Source organism: Ammospiza caudacuta, chromosome 7 (genome assembly GCF_027887145.1).
Source record: "Ammospiza caudacuta isolate bAmmCau1 chromosome 7, bAmmCau1.pri, whole genome shotgun sequence".
In the NCBI taxonomy this organism is placed as follows: Eukaryota; Metazoa; Chordata; class Aves; order Passeriformes; family Passerellidae; genus Ammospiza; species Ammospiza caudacuta.
In genome coordinates this window covers 141,654-156,595 of record NC_080599.1, presented here as the reverse complement: position 1 = coordinate 156,595, position 14,942 = coordinate 141,654, and the positions used below count along the sequence as shown (strand labels likewise).

The 14,942-nt window shown below is 44.3% G+C and overlaps 1 protein-coding gene across 1 annotated transcript; it reads right to left on the bottom strand.

The window, feature by feature from the left end:
* Positions 1 to 13,357: 13,357 nt before the first annotated feature.
* LOC131559967 (olfactory receptor 14J1-like) lies at positions 13,358 to 14,308 on the bottom strand. Its single transcript, XM_058808558.1, has one exon. The coding sequence runs from the start codon at positions 14,288 to 14,290 to the stop codon at positions 13,358 to 13,360; it is 933 nt and encodes a 310-aa protein (XP_058664541.1). The 5' UTR covers positions 14,291 to 14,308.
* Between the last annotated feature and the right edge of the window lie 634 nt (positions 14,309 to 14,942).

Genomic DNA, 14,942 nt, shown 5'->3' with positions numbered 1-14,942 from the left:
GCTGAGTGAGGGCTCCAGGAGCTCAGGAGGGTGCAAGAGCACTGCACGTGGGAAGGTTTTGCAAAGCTTCCTAAGCACCAGTAAACTCTGGGTTTGCCAGTCTTCCCCTGCAATATTGTCCTACTCAAGAATGATCTTGGAGAATACTGTGCCTCCAGCTCACTCAAGAAAAGTTTGTTTTCTTCAAGGCTTGAATAGAGGAAAATGAAAATTGTGGTTTTTAGAGTGAAATTTGGAAGTCGGTGCGGCTGGGTTTGCTCCACTATTTGCTGGGGAGAGTAGGAGAGTAGGGTGAAAGCTTTAAATTCCCAGCAGAAGCTGACTACCACCCAGACAGACCTGAATGAGGCCCAGGTGGGCTTGCTGCATGCTGGTCCAAGGGAAAAGCTGGAACAAAGTCCCCTTTTATTGCAGATGGAGTCTGTACTGGTGTGTCCAGGGCTGTCTGTGGTACTACACGGCAATCCAGCCAGAAACTGTGGATATGAGAGTTCCAACAGCAACCTGCTTCTCCAGGGTGAGGGACGAGGCCAGCCCAAAAGCTTGGAAGGTGCTCTGGGCACTGGAGAAGGCCAGGCTGTCCTTGAGCAGGGATGGCCCTCAAAGGGGACCTCACACCTTGTGCTGCTGACCAAGGGCAGCTGGTGCCCTTCCACAAAATGCTTCTTTTGTCCAGCTCTTGGAAAAGTTCCAGCCAGCAACAATTCCTGCTGCTCACACCAGCCCTTTCCAAGCAGGGGGAATTTCAGCAGCAGCCTGACAGCTTAGTGGCAGGAGAATAAAATACTCAGCTGAGTGTTATCAACTCTCTGTCAGAAGCCACATCCTCAGCCCCTCATCTCCTCCAGTTGTCTCAGACATGGAGGAAGCATCAGGAAATCTCTGATCCTGGAAGGGAAAGCAGAAGGAGGAGAGGCAGTGGCTGGTCCCTGGGGCCTTGGGAGCAGTGAGAGCCATCCAAAACAGGATCTCTGCTGGGCTGTGGAGATAAGAGTGACCAGTCAGCAATGCCCTGTGTCAGACTGGAGCCATCTGTGAAAGTGAGCATGGAAATCTGACCTTGCAAAACAGAGGAAAAGGTGTCCTTGGGTATTTGCCAAAGCTTGCAGGGGCTCTGAGCCACCTGGTCTAGTGGAAGGTGTCCCTGCCCATGGCAGGGGGTTGAATCTAGATGGTCCTTAAGGCCCCTTCCAACTCAAGCCTTTCTGTGAGTCTGAATTACAAACCTACAATGACAAAGAGAACACAGCAAATCTGGCCTCCACTGCATTATTGGAGGTTGCTGCAGTCACTTGTGTCACCTGGAGACTGGTTTGGATCTGGAGACATTTTCATGGTCCCACAGTATTTCAGTGTGACTTTCCTGGTTCAGGGCCCCAAAAGATGCCAGAACAGATTATCTGCAAGCACAGAATTGGTTAAGCTGCCTGTGAACCTGATGGGAGAAGTGTATTCATGTTATTGCAGCGTTTACCCTGTACCCTGGTGATATTTGGTTTCCATTTTGAAGATGCAATGTTCTTGCACAATGCTTGTATATGCAGAAATACTGGCTTTAAATCCTAATTCCATCTTCACACAAGGATGTGTAATCCATCAGAAATGTTTAACACAGAGCCATATTAGCTTTGGGCTCGGCGGTATGGGTTGTTTAAAGTGTGTGATGAGTAATGGCAGCTCCTACAAATACCCCTCTTGTTAATTTGGGTCTGCCCTTTATCAGCCCTGTTGCATAGAAATCACTTCTTTACAGCAGAGACTAAATAAAATCCCTTCATACAGATGAGAATTGTGCAATTCAGGCTGATTAAAGGGGAAGTTTTCTGTTATTGTGAAAGAACAATCTAGATAACCTGTTTGCTGTACATCCTGGAGGGGCTTTGCAGTTAAGAGTGAAAAGGAAAACGACATTTCTCTTAAGAAGTGTCTTGAAAGAGCTTTTTGTATTTCCAGAAGCAGCTACATTGATAATGACCTCGACAAGTAGAAATGCACAACAACCACTTAGGTGACTTTATCTGGCCATGATTTTTAGCTGCAATGCCAAAATCTCGTCAAATATGTTGCTATCCTTTAAACAAGGAAGGAGAGCACAAATACCAACAATTCTCATCAGCCTTCTGGGTTGGAAAGACCATTTAATTTATGCTCCCTTAGCTGTCAGCCTAAACTCTGCTGTGCAAACTTAAGGTCTGTGTTGGACCTTATAAACTTCTTGAGCATCAACTTAGGTGCAACCCTGCTACAAAACCCTTCAGGCACCACACTGATTTAGAGTGGCAGGACTTCACTGTTCTAGCAGAGAATTTACTTTACTTGCTCCTGCAAGTCATTTCCAGAGTGGACGTGAAATCAGTGCCTTGCTATCTGGATGTGACAGGATTTTCCTCCTGTCCCAACAGACAACAAGGGAAAAGATTTGTTTCTATTATACCATTACATCTAAATCTTTGGTTTGAGAGCAAAAGGAAAATGCTCCTTTAAGAAGTTCTGCCTGGACTTTTTGGCATGAGGACAAACTGTGGTGTGCTGGCAGGAGCAGCACTGTCCCTGTGGGTGGAAACCCCCTGAAGGATGAACAGGCTGCTGTCACAGGGGCCACACCTGCAGCACGAAAACCCACCGTGCCATTACCTCAATGCAAACTAAACACAAGTGACACAGCTCTGCAGCCTCAGCAAGGACTTGCCTCTGCAGAGATGTTACTGACAGACTCAGCTCTTGTTTACAAGGGCTGTTAAATTGTCACACAAATCAACCACCCCTCCCTCTCTTGTCCTTCTTGGCGTAGGGCTGCTGAGCTGCTGCTGAGAAAGAAGAGACAGAGTCCTTCAGGGCAAACGGAGACTTTGCAATGGGCAGAAACTTCCTCCTTTGTTTTGTTTTCAGTGACAACAGAGGGGTTTGTCTTCAGTCCCTGTGTCAGCAGGGAAATTGTGCCTGCCCATCACACCTAGGATCTGAACAACCTGGATTTTCATTGGTGTAAAATCCACAGTGACCTGACCTTCTGCAGGAATATGGAGAGAAGAGTCAAAAGCGATTCCTGGAATGTTGCAATAAGCAGATAGTGGTATTAAACATATATAGATAAAAAGGCATAAACGCTCATAAAAGCTCATATGGAACTGATGTAAACCTAATAAAAAGAAGCATTTTATTGTAATAGAGTGAGGGTTGCTGACCACAATGTGAGAAATAGCTACTCTTCATAGTTTAGGAAGGTTTATTAAACCTTATCAAAAATACAACAGAAGACTGAATAAAGAAAAAAGGTTACAGCACCAGGAGCAAAAGATTTTCCTCGCCATGTGCTCAGCCCCCTCACACTGGAGACTTTCCCTTTTTAACCCTTTAACCCCTCCCAAAGTTTTGTCCATCAACCCCTTCTTTGCTGTCCAGTGGTGGTGATCTCTTCCTCAAATCCTGATTGGGGGTCAGGATTTGACAAGCCAGATAATGACAAGCCAGCCCTCCCAGATGTCCCAACCCCAGCTGTCCCTTGATGACCATGGGATGGGGTGCAGCATAACTATAAATCTATAAAACTTTTCTTAACTTATACACATGATATTTTTCTATTAATTGTGAGAGTCAATCATCACATGACTCATCTATCACAACAGGAAAAGAAGTTTCTGGTGGGAGGAACACTGGTTTTAAAGGTAGGACCAGCTCTTGAGGTTTGATTTGTTCCCTCTTTCAGATTACAAGGAAGCCATGGTGTTCCAGAGTAGAAGCTGGTCCCAAAAGTTTGAGAACAGGGTGTGATAAGATCACCAGGGTATTTTATCCGTATCTAGGAAGAAGCCCTGCAGAGCTTCTCTTTAGATTTGACTGAAAGTAGAAGTCTTGTTTTTACCAAGAATTTTGATCTCTTTGTGTTTTGGAGAAAGAAAAAGAAAACCCCAAACCACCTGAAGTTTACATTGAGGTGAGGTGTATCACAGATGGATGAGGGCTCACCAAGGCAAGAGACCCTCCTGTAATTTAAACTGTTCTTTCAATAATACCAACAATTTCTCAGTACATGTTGATTTCAGCAGGGACCAGATTCTCTCTTCTTGTTCTGGCCTTTCACATATCACTAAGGGAAGGTGAGGCTGTGTCATTGTCATTCGGATTTTTAATTCTTCAGAAGTCAAAACTGAATTCAAGTCAAGTTCATTAAACTGCAATTTACATATATGATGAATAGGTATGATTCGTGCTGATAAAAATTGAAACAGCAATCAATATTGATACAGTAATTGATATTTGAGAATAATAAAATAGATAAAAGTTGTAATGCCAAAGAAGAGAGGGAGAGGAGGGGCTCCACCCCCCCTTCCCACTTCCCAGCAGATGTTGTCAACGACCACAGGAAAGAAGCTGAAGATACAGTTGCTAAAAATGAGTAAAAACCTGGTTGGGTCACAGAAAGTGCAAATTATAAGTGATTTAATGCCTTGATATGTAGATGCAGTGATACGTTAGTCTTGGCTTACATTGTACTGGTTTGATGTGCATGTGTAACCCAAAGGTGAATTAAAGGACAACGAAGAAGACTACAGGGCCTTCATCAGCGACGACCCCCAAAGACTTGTGCGACCACCAAACCGAGTGGTGGCGCATGTGTGGTAAAGGTGGTAATGAAGGCGGAGATAGAGATGACAAACCAAAAGTGGGAGGAGATGGTATTGTCACATGGCATATAAGGGGTGATTTTCACTTGGCAAGCTCGTACGTGATGTTGCAAGGGTCCCAAAACCCTGCCCTCCGTACCCCGTGGTTATCTTTTGCTTATGCACTATTATTAGAACCAAATTATCCGTCTTTTTATCAAATTATATTGTATCCAATTTTTTTTTTTTATTTTAACTATTCAATTAAAGTTGTTACTACTTTTAATATTGTTTGGCTTTTTTTATGATGGGATAATTGGGCAAGCATAACAATTTTGGTGCCGACATCCATGACTCTCTCAACTCCGGGGAGGTGGATAGTTTCTGGGAAGGAGCTCCCCACCAGACTTTTAAGTGGTCCCAAGGCTAGACCACTCTCCCTTGGGAAAAAAGAGGTTTTATTGCAATAACGCATAAGCAAATTAGTTTTTAAGAGCGCGAAAGAGAGGCTCCCATCAGAGTGCCAGCTTATAGGAGAGAGAGTACCCATACAAAACAGCTTTGTGTATGAAGACCCTCGTGAGAAAAGGAGACTGTGAGTATCACGAGGTTTTGGGTCGGGGGGCGGCTGTATGTGTGTGTGAGTGTGTGTAGAGTGTCTGAGACAGGGGCTGGGCAGTCCCGGACCCCTGAAGCAAGTGGGACCTCCCAGTACCACGTTTTCGTGCCCTCCGAGAGGAGGCTGGCCGGGAAAGTAGGGAAGTGAAGAGTGAATGAGTGGGGACCCTGGGAGGGTTTGACCCAGGGGGAAGAAGGGGATCCCTGGTCCAGGCACCTGTAGGGAGTTCCATGGGCAGGAGGGATTGACTCTTTAGGGAGACTGAGAAAGAGAGTGAATGAATACGTTCAATTTCCTTGGAGGGGTTGGTAGCAGGCAATTTAGTATGTGATTAGATGGTGAGAGGATGGGGCTAATAGATTGAGAAAGAGGGAGAGATAGGTGTGGAAGAGGTAGATTGAAAAGGCAGTGTGACAGAGTAATAAGTGAGGAAGTTGAGCCACGAGGTGAGTGTGGGAAACTAAGACTTTCCTGGTACCGGGCATTTCTTAGTTTGTTGCCGCCAGAAATGGGTCAGGGAAAAAGTAAGTTCCTTGACCCAGGGGCTGCGGATTGTGTGAAAAATTCGCAGTGGTTTGAGGAATCTGGGAACCGTGAGGGGGGTTCTCGGGGGGGAGCATTCCTCAGGACAGCCCACTGGGGATGATGATGCGGTTTTGGGATGAATGGGAATCCCGAAGGGAAGAAAATCAAGGAATTCAGAGGGCAATGCCTAAGGGACATAATATAGGAAAACCTTTGAGTGAGCATCAGAAAAAATATGAGTCGCCATCAGAATGGTTAAAAAGATTAAAAAGAGACTTGCAATTATATTCAGGCATAGATACTGATACTGCAGTAGGGCAGGTTCTGTTAAAAATTCAGTTTGTGACCAGATCTTGCAGTGACATCAGGAAAAAGCTGGAAAAATTAGAAAATTGGCAGGACAGGGGACTTCAAGAGTTACTGAGAGAAGCACAAAGGGCGTTTGTAAAGAGAAATGAGAAAAAGCAGAAAGCAGATGCCAGAATTTTGGTTGCGGCAGTTAGAGAAATGCAGGCAGCTTTGAATACAGAAAAATCTGCAGGGGAAAACAAACGGTGGATGTCAGGATCTAATTTGAGGAACATAAGACGTGTGCATTTTTCCCGCCACAAGAAAAGATACTTAAAAAATTCTTGTCCTACTTTAAAGGATGCGGGACCTACCTGTTTTTATTGTCATAAAAAGGGGCACCTGCAAAAAAATTGCAGAAAGAAACAGCAAGATGAGAAAACTACTCAGGAGAATCAGAGAGGTCAAGAGTTTTTTTTAATGACGAGGACCAAAATACAACCAGAAGAGCCCTTGATAATAAAGCTAAAAAATAGGTCCTCAGAGCGAAGAAGTTATATTTTTAGTCAATACAGGAGTTTCTCAGTCGACAGTGACAAAATTACCCCAGGGATGTGAGATAAGTAGTGAGCGAGTTTCAGTAATCGGAATTACAGGAGATGGTTTCCCTGTTCCTGTAATAAAAGGAGTGCAAATTGAAACAGATGACAAATTTGGAGTAAATGATTTATTGTTGATACCACAGGCCGAGAATAATTTGTTAGGCAGAGATCTAATAATAGCCTTAAATTTACAGATAAAACCCTGTGAAGGAAAACTTAAAATTTATTCTTTAACTGAAGAAGATAATCTAGAAATTAATGACATGGGTTGGCATTCAGGTGAAGTGGGAAAAAGTTTAGGGTAAAGGAGTCTGGCCCCCTTAGTCCCTCCTGGTCAGCACAAGCCTGTGAATTTTATGCATTACTCTGTGCACTATTAATAATAAAAGGGCAAGAAGGGACTATTTATACAGACTCCAAATATGCTTTTACTGTAGTACATACTTTTAGAAAAATTTGGAAAGAAAGGGGACTTATAAACTCTCAAGGGAAAATGTTAATACACAGGGAATTGATAATTCAGATACTTGAATCTTTAAAAGGCTCAAAGAAAATAGCAGTAGTTCATGTAAAGGAATGCCAGAGAGGGAGGGATATTAGAGTCCGAGAAATAATTTGGCTGATGAAGAAGCAAAAAAGAGCGACCTTAAGAATAAGAGTTACTGAAATCATGACCTTACAAAAAATAGAAATTCAGCAGGAGACACTTTCCCTTCCACTAGCAGAACTGGCAGCTATAAGGAAATTAGGAGCAACATTTAAGGAGGGAAAGTGAGTTTTTCCTGATGGCAGGATTATGATGCCAAAACCAGTGGCACATTAGATCTTAGATAACTTGCATAGACAGACACACTGGGGAACAAGAGCCTTTTGTGATCACTTTTTAAAATTTTATGGGTGCATAAGGATATTTGAAATTGGAAAACAAATTACCCAGGTGTGTCTTACCTGGCAAAAGGTAAATAAGAAAGTGTTAAAGAGCCCTCCCTCTGGAGGACAAAAAAAAAGCCTACAGGCTATTTGAAAAGATCCAGGTTGATTTTGTAGACTTGCTTAAAGTGGCTCGGTGGAATATTTGTTCGTTATAATAGATCAATTAACTCAGTGAGAAGTGAGAAGTATTTCCAGCAGCTCGGGCTACAGTTCAAACAGTAGCTAAAATATAGTTGGAACATGAAATTCCAAGAATGTGATAATATGGTGGGATTTAAGTAGATTTATATTAACCCTGATTTATTAAGAATTAATTAGGCATCCTGGAGTGGCTGCGGACCGCAATTCCCTTGAGCTCAGAGGCAGAAGAACACTAGTGGAAAAAGAATAAAAGACTTTCTGAATCGGTGGGAACAGCCTAAATGGATCGAAGATCTCCTCCAGGATCACCTACCAGCAACATTATTAGAATTGATTACAGAACTGCAATTCCAGAAACTGAGATTGATAACACCTGTTGCTAAAAGAGCTCAGAGACAAGTAAAATGTTGGGAGTGCAGTAAACATGGTTTAGGGTGTCATCCATGGATATGTATTGTTTGCACACTTTGCTTAAACTCATGGTGGAAAGTAAGAGGGAAGAGAAGGAGAGACAATTGATTTGCTTGTTTTGCTATGGTTATGTATTTAGCCAGCTAACTATAGAACTCATTGCTATTGATTTCTTTGAAATACCTTTGAGACTCGGAGACGGGACTCTTCCAGCAGCAATTGGATTAATAGAGAAGTTAGATCAATTGGTTCTTGCTATATTGGCAATAGCACAAATAAGAGAATGAGCAGCTCATAATATTATAGACCAGTGTCTCATAATTGATAGTTGTTGTGGAGAAGAAATCTATATATCACATCATAGGCATGTTTTTGGGGCATATTGGCCCTGGAATTGGAGGCAGACACTTATTGCACTCCCCGCCCTTGAAGAAAATTAAAAAAAAAAAAAAAAATTAAATCTTATTGTGGTTGGCATATCTCTGAAATTTTGGAAAATATAAATTTCTAGTGTTCCGGCCTAACCTTTTCCCTGTTCTTTTCATTTTAATTATTTCTTCTTAACTAGCCAGAACCGAGAAATGGAATTGAAAAGGGGACAAGCAAACCCTGTGGGGCTATGGGTACCGAGGAAACGAAAAGCACCAGTGACTAGATTCCGAGATATTACCTTTGCTACCAAGAAGACTGGCATCTTGGCCCTTGGTTGCCACCCAAGGGGCCTTGAGAAAGGTAGAAAGGTAGATTTCCTGAGGATTATTTTCGCTGTGATCATTATGGTACCCTGGACGGTTGGCCAAAGCCAGAGAGCCACACTAGACCAAATTTCGGCAATGAAAAAGCAAACAAGGCAAAAACCAAGTCCCAGCAATTTCAACATTTGTGACTATTGCAATCAACCTGTGTGGATTAAGGACAAGATGAAATCTGTGTTTGTGATACACCTATATGTTAGTTCTGCTTGCTACAATCGCAGCAGTTTTATAGATGTTTGTATTAAGGAAAGAAAGATGTATTGGGTAAGGAAAATTTTGAGATATAATAGACAAGCTCCTTATCCCTATAGTGATCAAATTTGCCCTCAGTATGGAAGATTCTTTTGTTTTGAAAGAGATGATAATGGAAAGGATCCAAGTACAGGCATGGGAAACCAGGCACTAAAAGAAAAATGGAAAGAGAAAATAAAAGAAGAAAAAGAAACAAAGGGGAATAGAGGAAAAAACAGGAGAAAAGAGTCAACAGAATTGGCTGAACTGTATAAACAACTAAAACAGCACTACAAAGATTGGGATTTGCCAGCCTCGAATAAGAATCTGTTTGTGGGATTGATACAAGAGATTGCTACAGAATTGGGATTATCCAAATGTTGGATTTGTAGAGGTCTAAAAATGGCTGAAAGATGGCAGTGGAAAAACGGAGAACTTAGCTCCAGAGCAATTTTTAAAGTAGAATCGCATCCAAATTTCTGGAACATTAAAGAGACCTGAAGGATGGATTTTAAACCACCAAGTAATTAGAATCCTTTGTGTAACTCGAGAAATAAGGAAATTTAATAAAGTAGTGGGGCATATTCTTTGTAAATCCACATTAGTAGTCAATATGGATAATTGTTCAAAAGTTTGGTGACTTGAAACTCCTATAAGATATTGAGGACCTATAAAAAAAAAAATTGTGAATGGGATGAACAGATTAATTTATGCTGGTACAGAAGTCCTGAGCTAACCCCTACCAATCCATCGACAGCCTGAGGTCATATTGAGAACAACTGGAGAAAACTGGTAAGAAATGGAAAGCCCCAGATGGGATATATTGGATTTGTGGGCAACGAGTATACAGTGAGTTACCTCAAAAATGGGGAGGAACCTGTACGTGTAGAGTAATACAACTCTCCTCCTTTGCTCTACCGAGGTCTAGGAGCAATGTGTTAAGAACTCCTCTATATGAAACCCTGCAGCAGAGTAAAAGGGATTTGAATTTCAACTTTCCAACAGCAGGAGGGAACCAAAAAGGATGGGAGGACGAGTGGCCTGCAGAATGAATTATAGCATATTATGAACCAGCAACAGGAGCTCAGGATGGGTCATGGGGATATAGGACCCCAGTTTATCTGTTGAATTGATTAATAAGGCTCCAAGCAGCAGTAGAGGTAGTGTCAAATCACACCTCCAGTGCTTTAAAAATGTTAGCCAGGCAATATACACAAATACGGGCATTTGTGTACCAAAATAGGATTGCCCTAGACTATTTGTTAGCAGAAGAAGGGGGAGTTGGTGAGAGATTTAATGAATCTGAGTGCTGTGTAGAAATTGATGATTATGGGGAAGCTATCATAGAACTTGCAGAAGAAATTAAAAGAGTAGCTCATGTGCCAGTACAAAAGTGGAATTCAACCTTGAAAGCAGATTGGTGGGATAACCTCTTTAGAAGCTTTTGGAAGAAAAAGTTAGAGTTCATGTTGTTATGCTCAGTTCTGAGACTTCTGTTTCTGCCTTGTATGATTCTGTGTTTTATTAAGCTAATTCGCTCAGTGATTCAGGGGATGCAGATTACAACAATGTCTCTATATTCAGAATCAGCAGAAAAAGGAAAACCAAGATCTATAATAGGATTAAAAGCTAAATCGACCCCTGTTAAAGAACAAAGACCTAAAAAGATTGAAAAAGACCAAGAAATGCTAACTAAACTTGAAAGAGAATGTGAAAGAGTAGAGGCAGTAATAGAAATGCTAGAAAAGTTTGAAGCTGAAAAGAGACAACGAGAAAACCAAAATTCTGAAAAGATATAAAAGATATCAGAGCATAGCTTTTTAATAAAGCACGAACCATAATGATCAAGAAGATAAATGGGGGATTTGTGATAAATAGGTATGATTCATGCTGATAAAAATTGAAACAGTAATTAATATTGATACATTAATTAATATTTGGGAATAATAAAAAGTTAGAATTTGTAATGAAAAAGAAGAGAGGGAGAGGAGGGGCTCCACCCCCCCTTCCCGGCAGATGTTTTCAAGGATCACAGGAAAGAAGCCAAAGATGTCATTGCAAAAAACGAGCAAAAACCTGGTTGGGTCCCAGAAAATGCTAATTATAAGGGATTTAATGCCTTGATATGTAGATATAGAGATATGTTAGTCTTGGATTACATTGTACTGGCTTGGTGTGCATGTGTAACCCAAAGGTGAATTAAAGGACACAGAAGAAGACTACTGAGCCTTCATCAGTGATGACCCCCAAAGACTTGTGCAACTACCAAACCGAGTGGTGGCGCATGGGTGGTAAAGGTGGCAATGAAAGCTAAGATAGAGATATGACGAACCGAAAATGGGAGGAGATGGTATTGACACATGGCATATAAGGGGTGATTTTCACTTGACAAGCTTGTACGTGAGGTGGCAAGGGTCCCAGAATCCTGCCCTCCGTACCCCGTGGTAATCTTTTGCTTATGCGCTATTATTGGAACCAAATTATCCCTTTTTTTATTCGAATTATATTGTATCCAATTTATGTTTTTTTTAATTTTAACTATTCATTTAAAATTGCTGCTACTTTTAATATTGTTTGGTTATTTTTATGATGGGATGCTTGAGCAAACAACAAAATTCAATCTGCTATCTTAAAAAAAAAACGCAGAGAGAACTTTTTGTCCTATTTTCTTTTCCTTTTTATAGTTTGATATCTACAATCCCCAGTTGATATTGACCCCCAGCACCTTCTAATGCAGTCTGAATATATACAAATATCAGGACCCTTCATGGCTGACAATCAATTGCACTTTATTCCCACCCCCTCTCCACCATTTCTTTTATCCAACCCCTGGCACTCCTATGGATCAAGAATGGTATGGCCAGACGGAGAAGGGCAGGGATTCTTCCCCTGTGCTCAGCACTGGTTGGGCAGCATCTTGAGTGCTGTGTCCAGTTCTGGGTCCCCCAATTTAGGAAGGACATGGAGGGGCTGGAGTGTTTCCCAGAAAAGGGCAACAAGGCTGGGGAGAGGAGAGGAAAGGGCAAACAGGGATAGGCTATTTGCCCTTTTCCAGGGCAGGAACAGGGGTGGGCAAAAGAAAGAAATTACTACCAGGGAAGACTAAAAAAAGCAAAGGTGAAGCAGAGGAAATGCTCAGGGCAGTTTCAGGGTGGCTGCCAGGCAGCCCTGGCTCTGAGCAACAGCGTCTGCAGTGGGACAGGAAACTCCCAGCTCATGGGAACAAACTTTCTGGCTGAGTGCAGAGGCCAGGACAAAGCTGAGTGCTTTCCCTGGTGTCCCCCAGCCCTTGCTGGCCCCAGGGGCTGATGGCATTTGTGCTCCCTCAGGTTCATGTCCCCACAGCAACAGCATGGGGGTGCTCCTGCCTGCTGTGTGCAATGCAACCAGGGGCTGCTGAGCCAGTGCTGCTGTGTCTGTGCCTGCAAGGATGGGGCACCTGTGTGAGCTGGGGGAGAGGCCAGGGCTGCAGAGGGGGGATGTTGTTGGCAGCTCCATGAGGACGCTCTGGGATGCTGCCCTGGGCTGTCCAGCACACTGGGGATGGATCAGCCCCTGCTCTGCTGCTCCTTCCCGTCTGCCCCAGGGCCCTTGCAGTGCACCAGCCATGCTGTTTGCCCCCAGCCTGCCCACAGCCAGCCTGGGACTTTTCTGTGCTGAGTATTGGCCTGGGCATGTTCTTGAGAGAGCCTGGGCAAGGAGCCTGGAGCCCCCAGGCCCTGGGCTGAGGTGTCAGCGCTGCCCCAGCAGTGCCCATGGCCTGTCCCTGCTGCAGCCCCGGCACTGCCACCCCCAGGGCTGTGTCCGGCCCCGAGAGCACTCAGGCCCTGCAGCAACACCAGGGCCACCAGGGCAGTGGGGCAGGGCCACGGCAGCAGCTCTGGCAACACCAAGTGCTGCTGCTGCTGCTGGGCACAGCTGCTGTGCCAGCACTGATCTGCCCCCAGCTCTGCACACAGACATTGCTGCTGCAGCTCCAGAGAAGGCAACAAAAGGGCATCTCTGCAGAAAACTCGGCTGGGAGGTCCTTTAGTTCATTTAAAGCCATCAAGAGTGCAGCCCTCATTGACACAGTCTGTGGCCACAAATCAAGGTGGAGAGAAACAAAATGGGAAATGGCAGAAAGAATGATGTCTTTGTGGATAATATAAAAAAACTAAAGCAAACAAAACACACTTCCACACTGAAGCCAATAAGAAGTATAAAGATGATTTTATTATAGGTGATTTGCCAAAATTGGCCAGCAGTTTAATGTTTCTGAAACCATCCAGCCATCAGTCTCCTCACTGCAGCCTTGAGCTCCTGGTTCCTCAGGCTGTAGATGAGGGGGTTCAGGGCTGGAGGCACCACCGAGTACAGAACTGACAGGGCCAGATCCAGGGATGGGGAGGACATGGAGGGGGGCTTCAGGTGAGCAAACACAGCAGTGCTGAGGAACAGAGAGACCACGGCCAGGTGAGGGAGGCAGGTGGAAAAGGCTTTGTGCCGTCCCTGCTCTGAAGGAATCCTGAGCACGGCCCTGAAAATCTGCACATAGGAGAAAACAATGAACATAAAACAACCAAATACCAAACAGGAACTTATAGCAATGAGTCCCAGTTCTCTGAGGTGGGATTTGGAGCAGGAGAGCTTGAGGATCTGTGGGATTTCACAGAAGAACTGGCCCAGGGCATTGCCATGGCACAGGGGCAGGGAAAATGTATTGGCTGTGTGCAGCAGTGAATAGAGAAAGGCACTGGCCCAGGCAGCTGCTGCCATGTGGGCACAAGCTCTGCTGCCCAGGAGGGTCCCATAGTTCAGGGGTTTGCAGATGGACACGTAGCGGTCGTAGCACATGATGGTCAGCAGGGAAAGCTCTGCTGCAATGAAAAAGACAAAAAAAAATAGCTGGACCACACATCCTGTGTAGGAGATGTCCCTGGTGTCCCAGAGGGAATTGTGCATGGCTTTGGGGACAGTGGTGCAGATGGAGCCCAGGTCGCTGAGGGCCAGGTTGAGCAGGAAGAAGAACATGGGTGTGTGCAGGTGGTGGCCGCAGGCTACGGCGCTGATGATGAGGCCATTGCCCAGGTGGGCAGCCAGGGAGATGCCCAGCAAGAGGCAGAAGTGCAGGAGCTGCAGCTGCCGCGTGTCTGCCAATGCCAGCAGGAGGAAGTGGCTGATGGAGCTGCTGTTGGACATTTGTGCTGTCTTGGCATGGGGATCTGTAAAAAAAGTAATAATGGAATAGTTGGATTTGGAGAGAATTTTAAATATCCCAGAACAGCTTGGGGGCACTTTCCCCCCACTGCCTGCCCAGGGCTCTGCTGCCTGGAGCTGTCCCTGCCAGCAGGTTCTTCCCTGTGCCCAGAGCTGAGCCCTGCCAGTGCTGCCAGAGCCCAGCCCTGCCCTGGGGGCTCAGCTCTGTCCTGCAGACCCCTCCCAGCTAAGACACTGGCCAGGGGCAGCTCTGGCTCTGCAGGCTCTGATCACAACGTCAGAGCAACCCTGAAGAGGCTGGAAAAGCAACACTGATCCTGCTTCTAAGAGGCCCTGTGCTGATCTCAATAACTGCCCAATTAATTCAGATATAAGGGAAATTCTGTTTTATTTTTTTCTGCCTGAACTGAGAGAGGAATATCTATGTGCAATTTCACATCCAGGCAAACCAGAACAGGAGATTAAAAAAAACAGGATTTTTCCTTTTATGCATCCCCTGCCTCGCTGTTCCCCCTGCATAATCTACTTGGAAATGTTCTGCAGGTAAATGGCATGCCGGAAGCAGTCCTGAACAATGCAGCATCCTCCCCACACAAAAGGAACATTTCCAAGCCTTACCAGCTGTCTCCTCCCA

Excerpts from the sequence above, each read along its gene's own strand:
- LOC131559967 (XM_058808558.1), bottom strand. The coding sequence starts at position 14,290 with ATGTCCAACAGCAGCTCCATCAGCCACTTCCTCCTGCTGGCATTGGCA.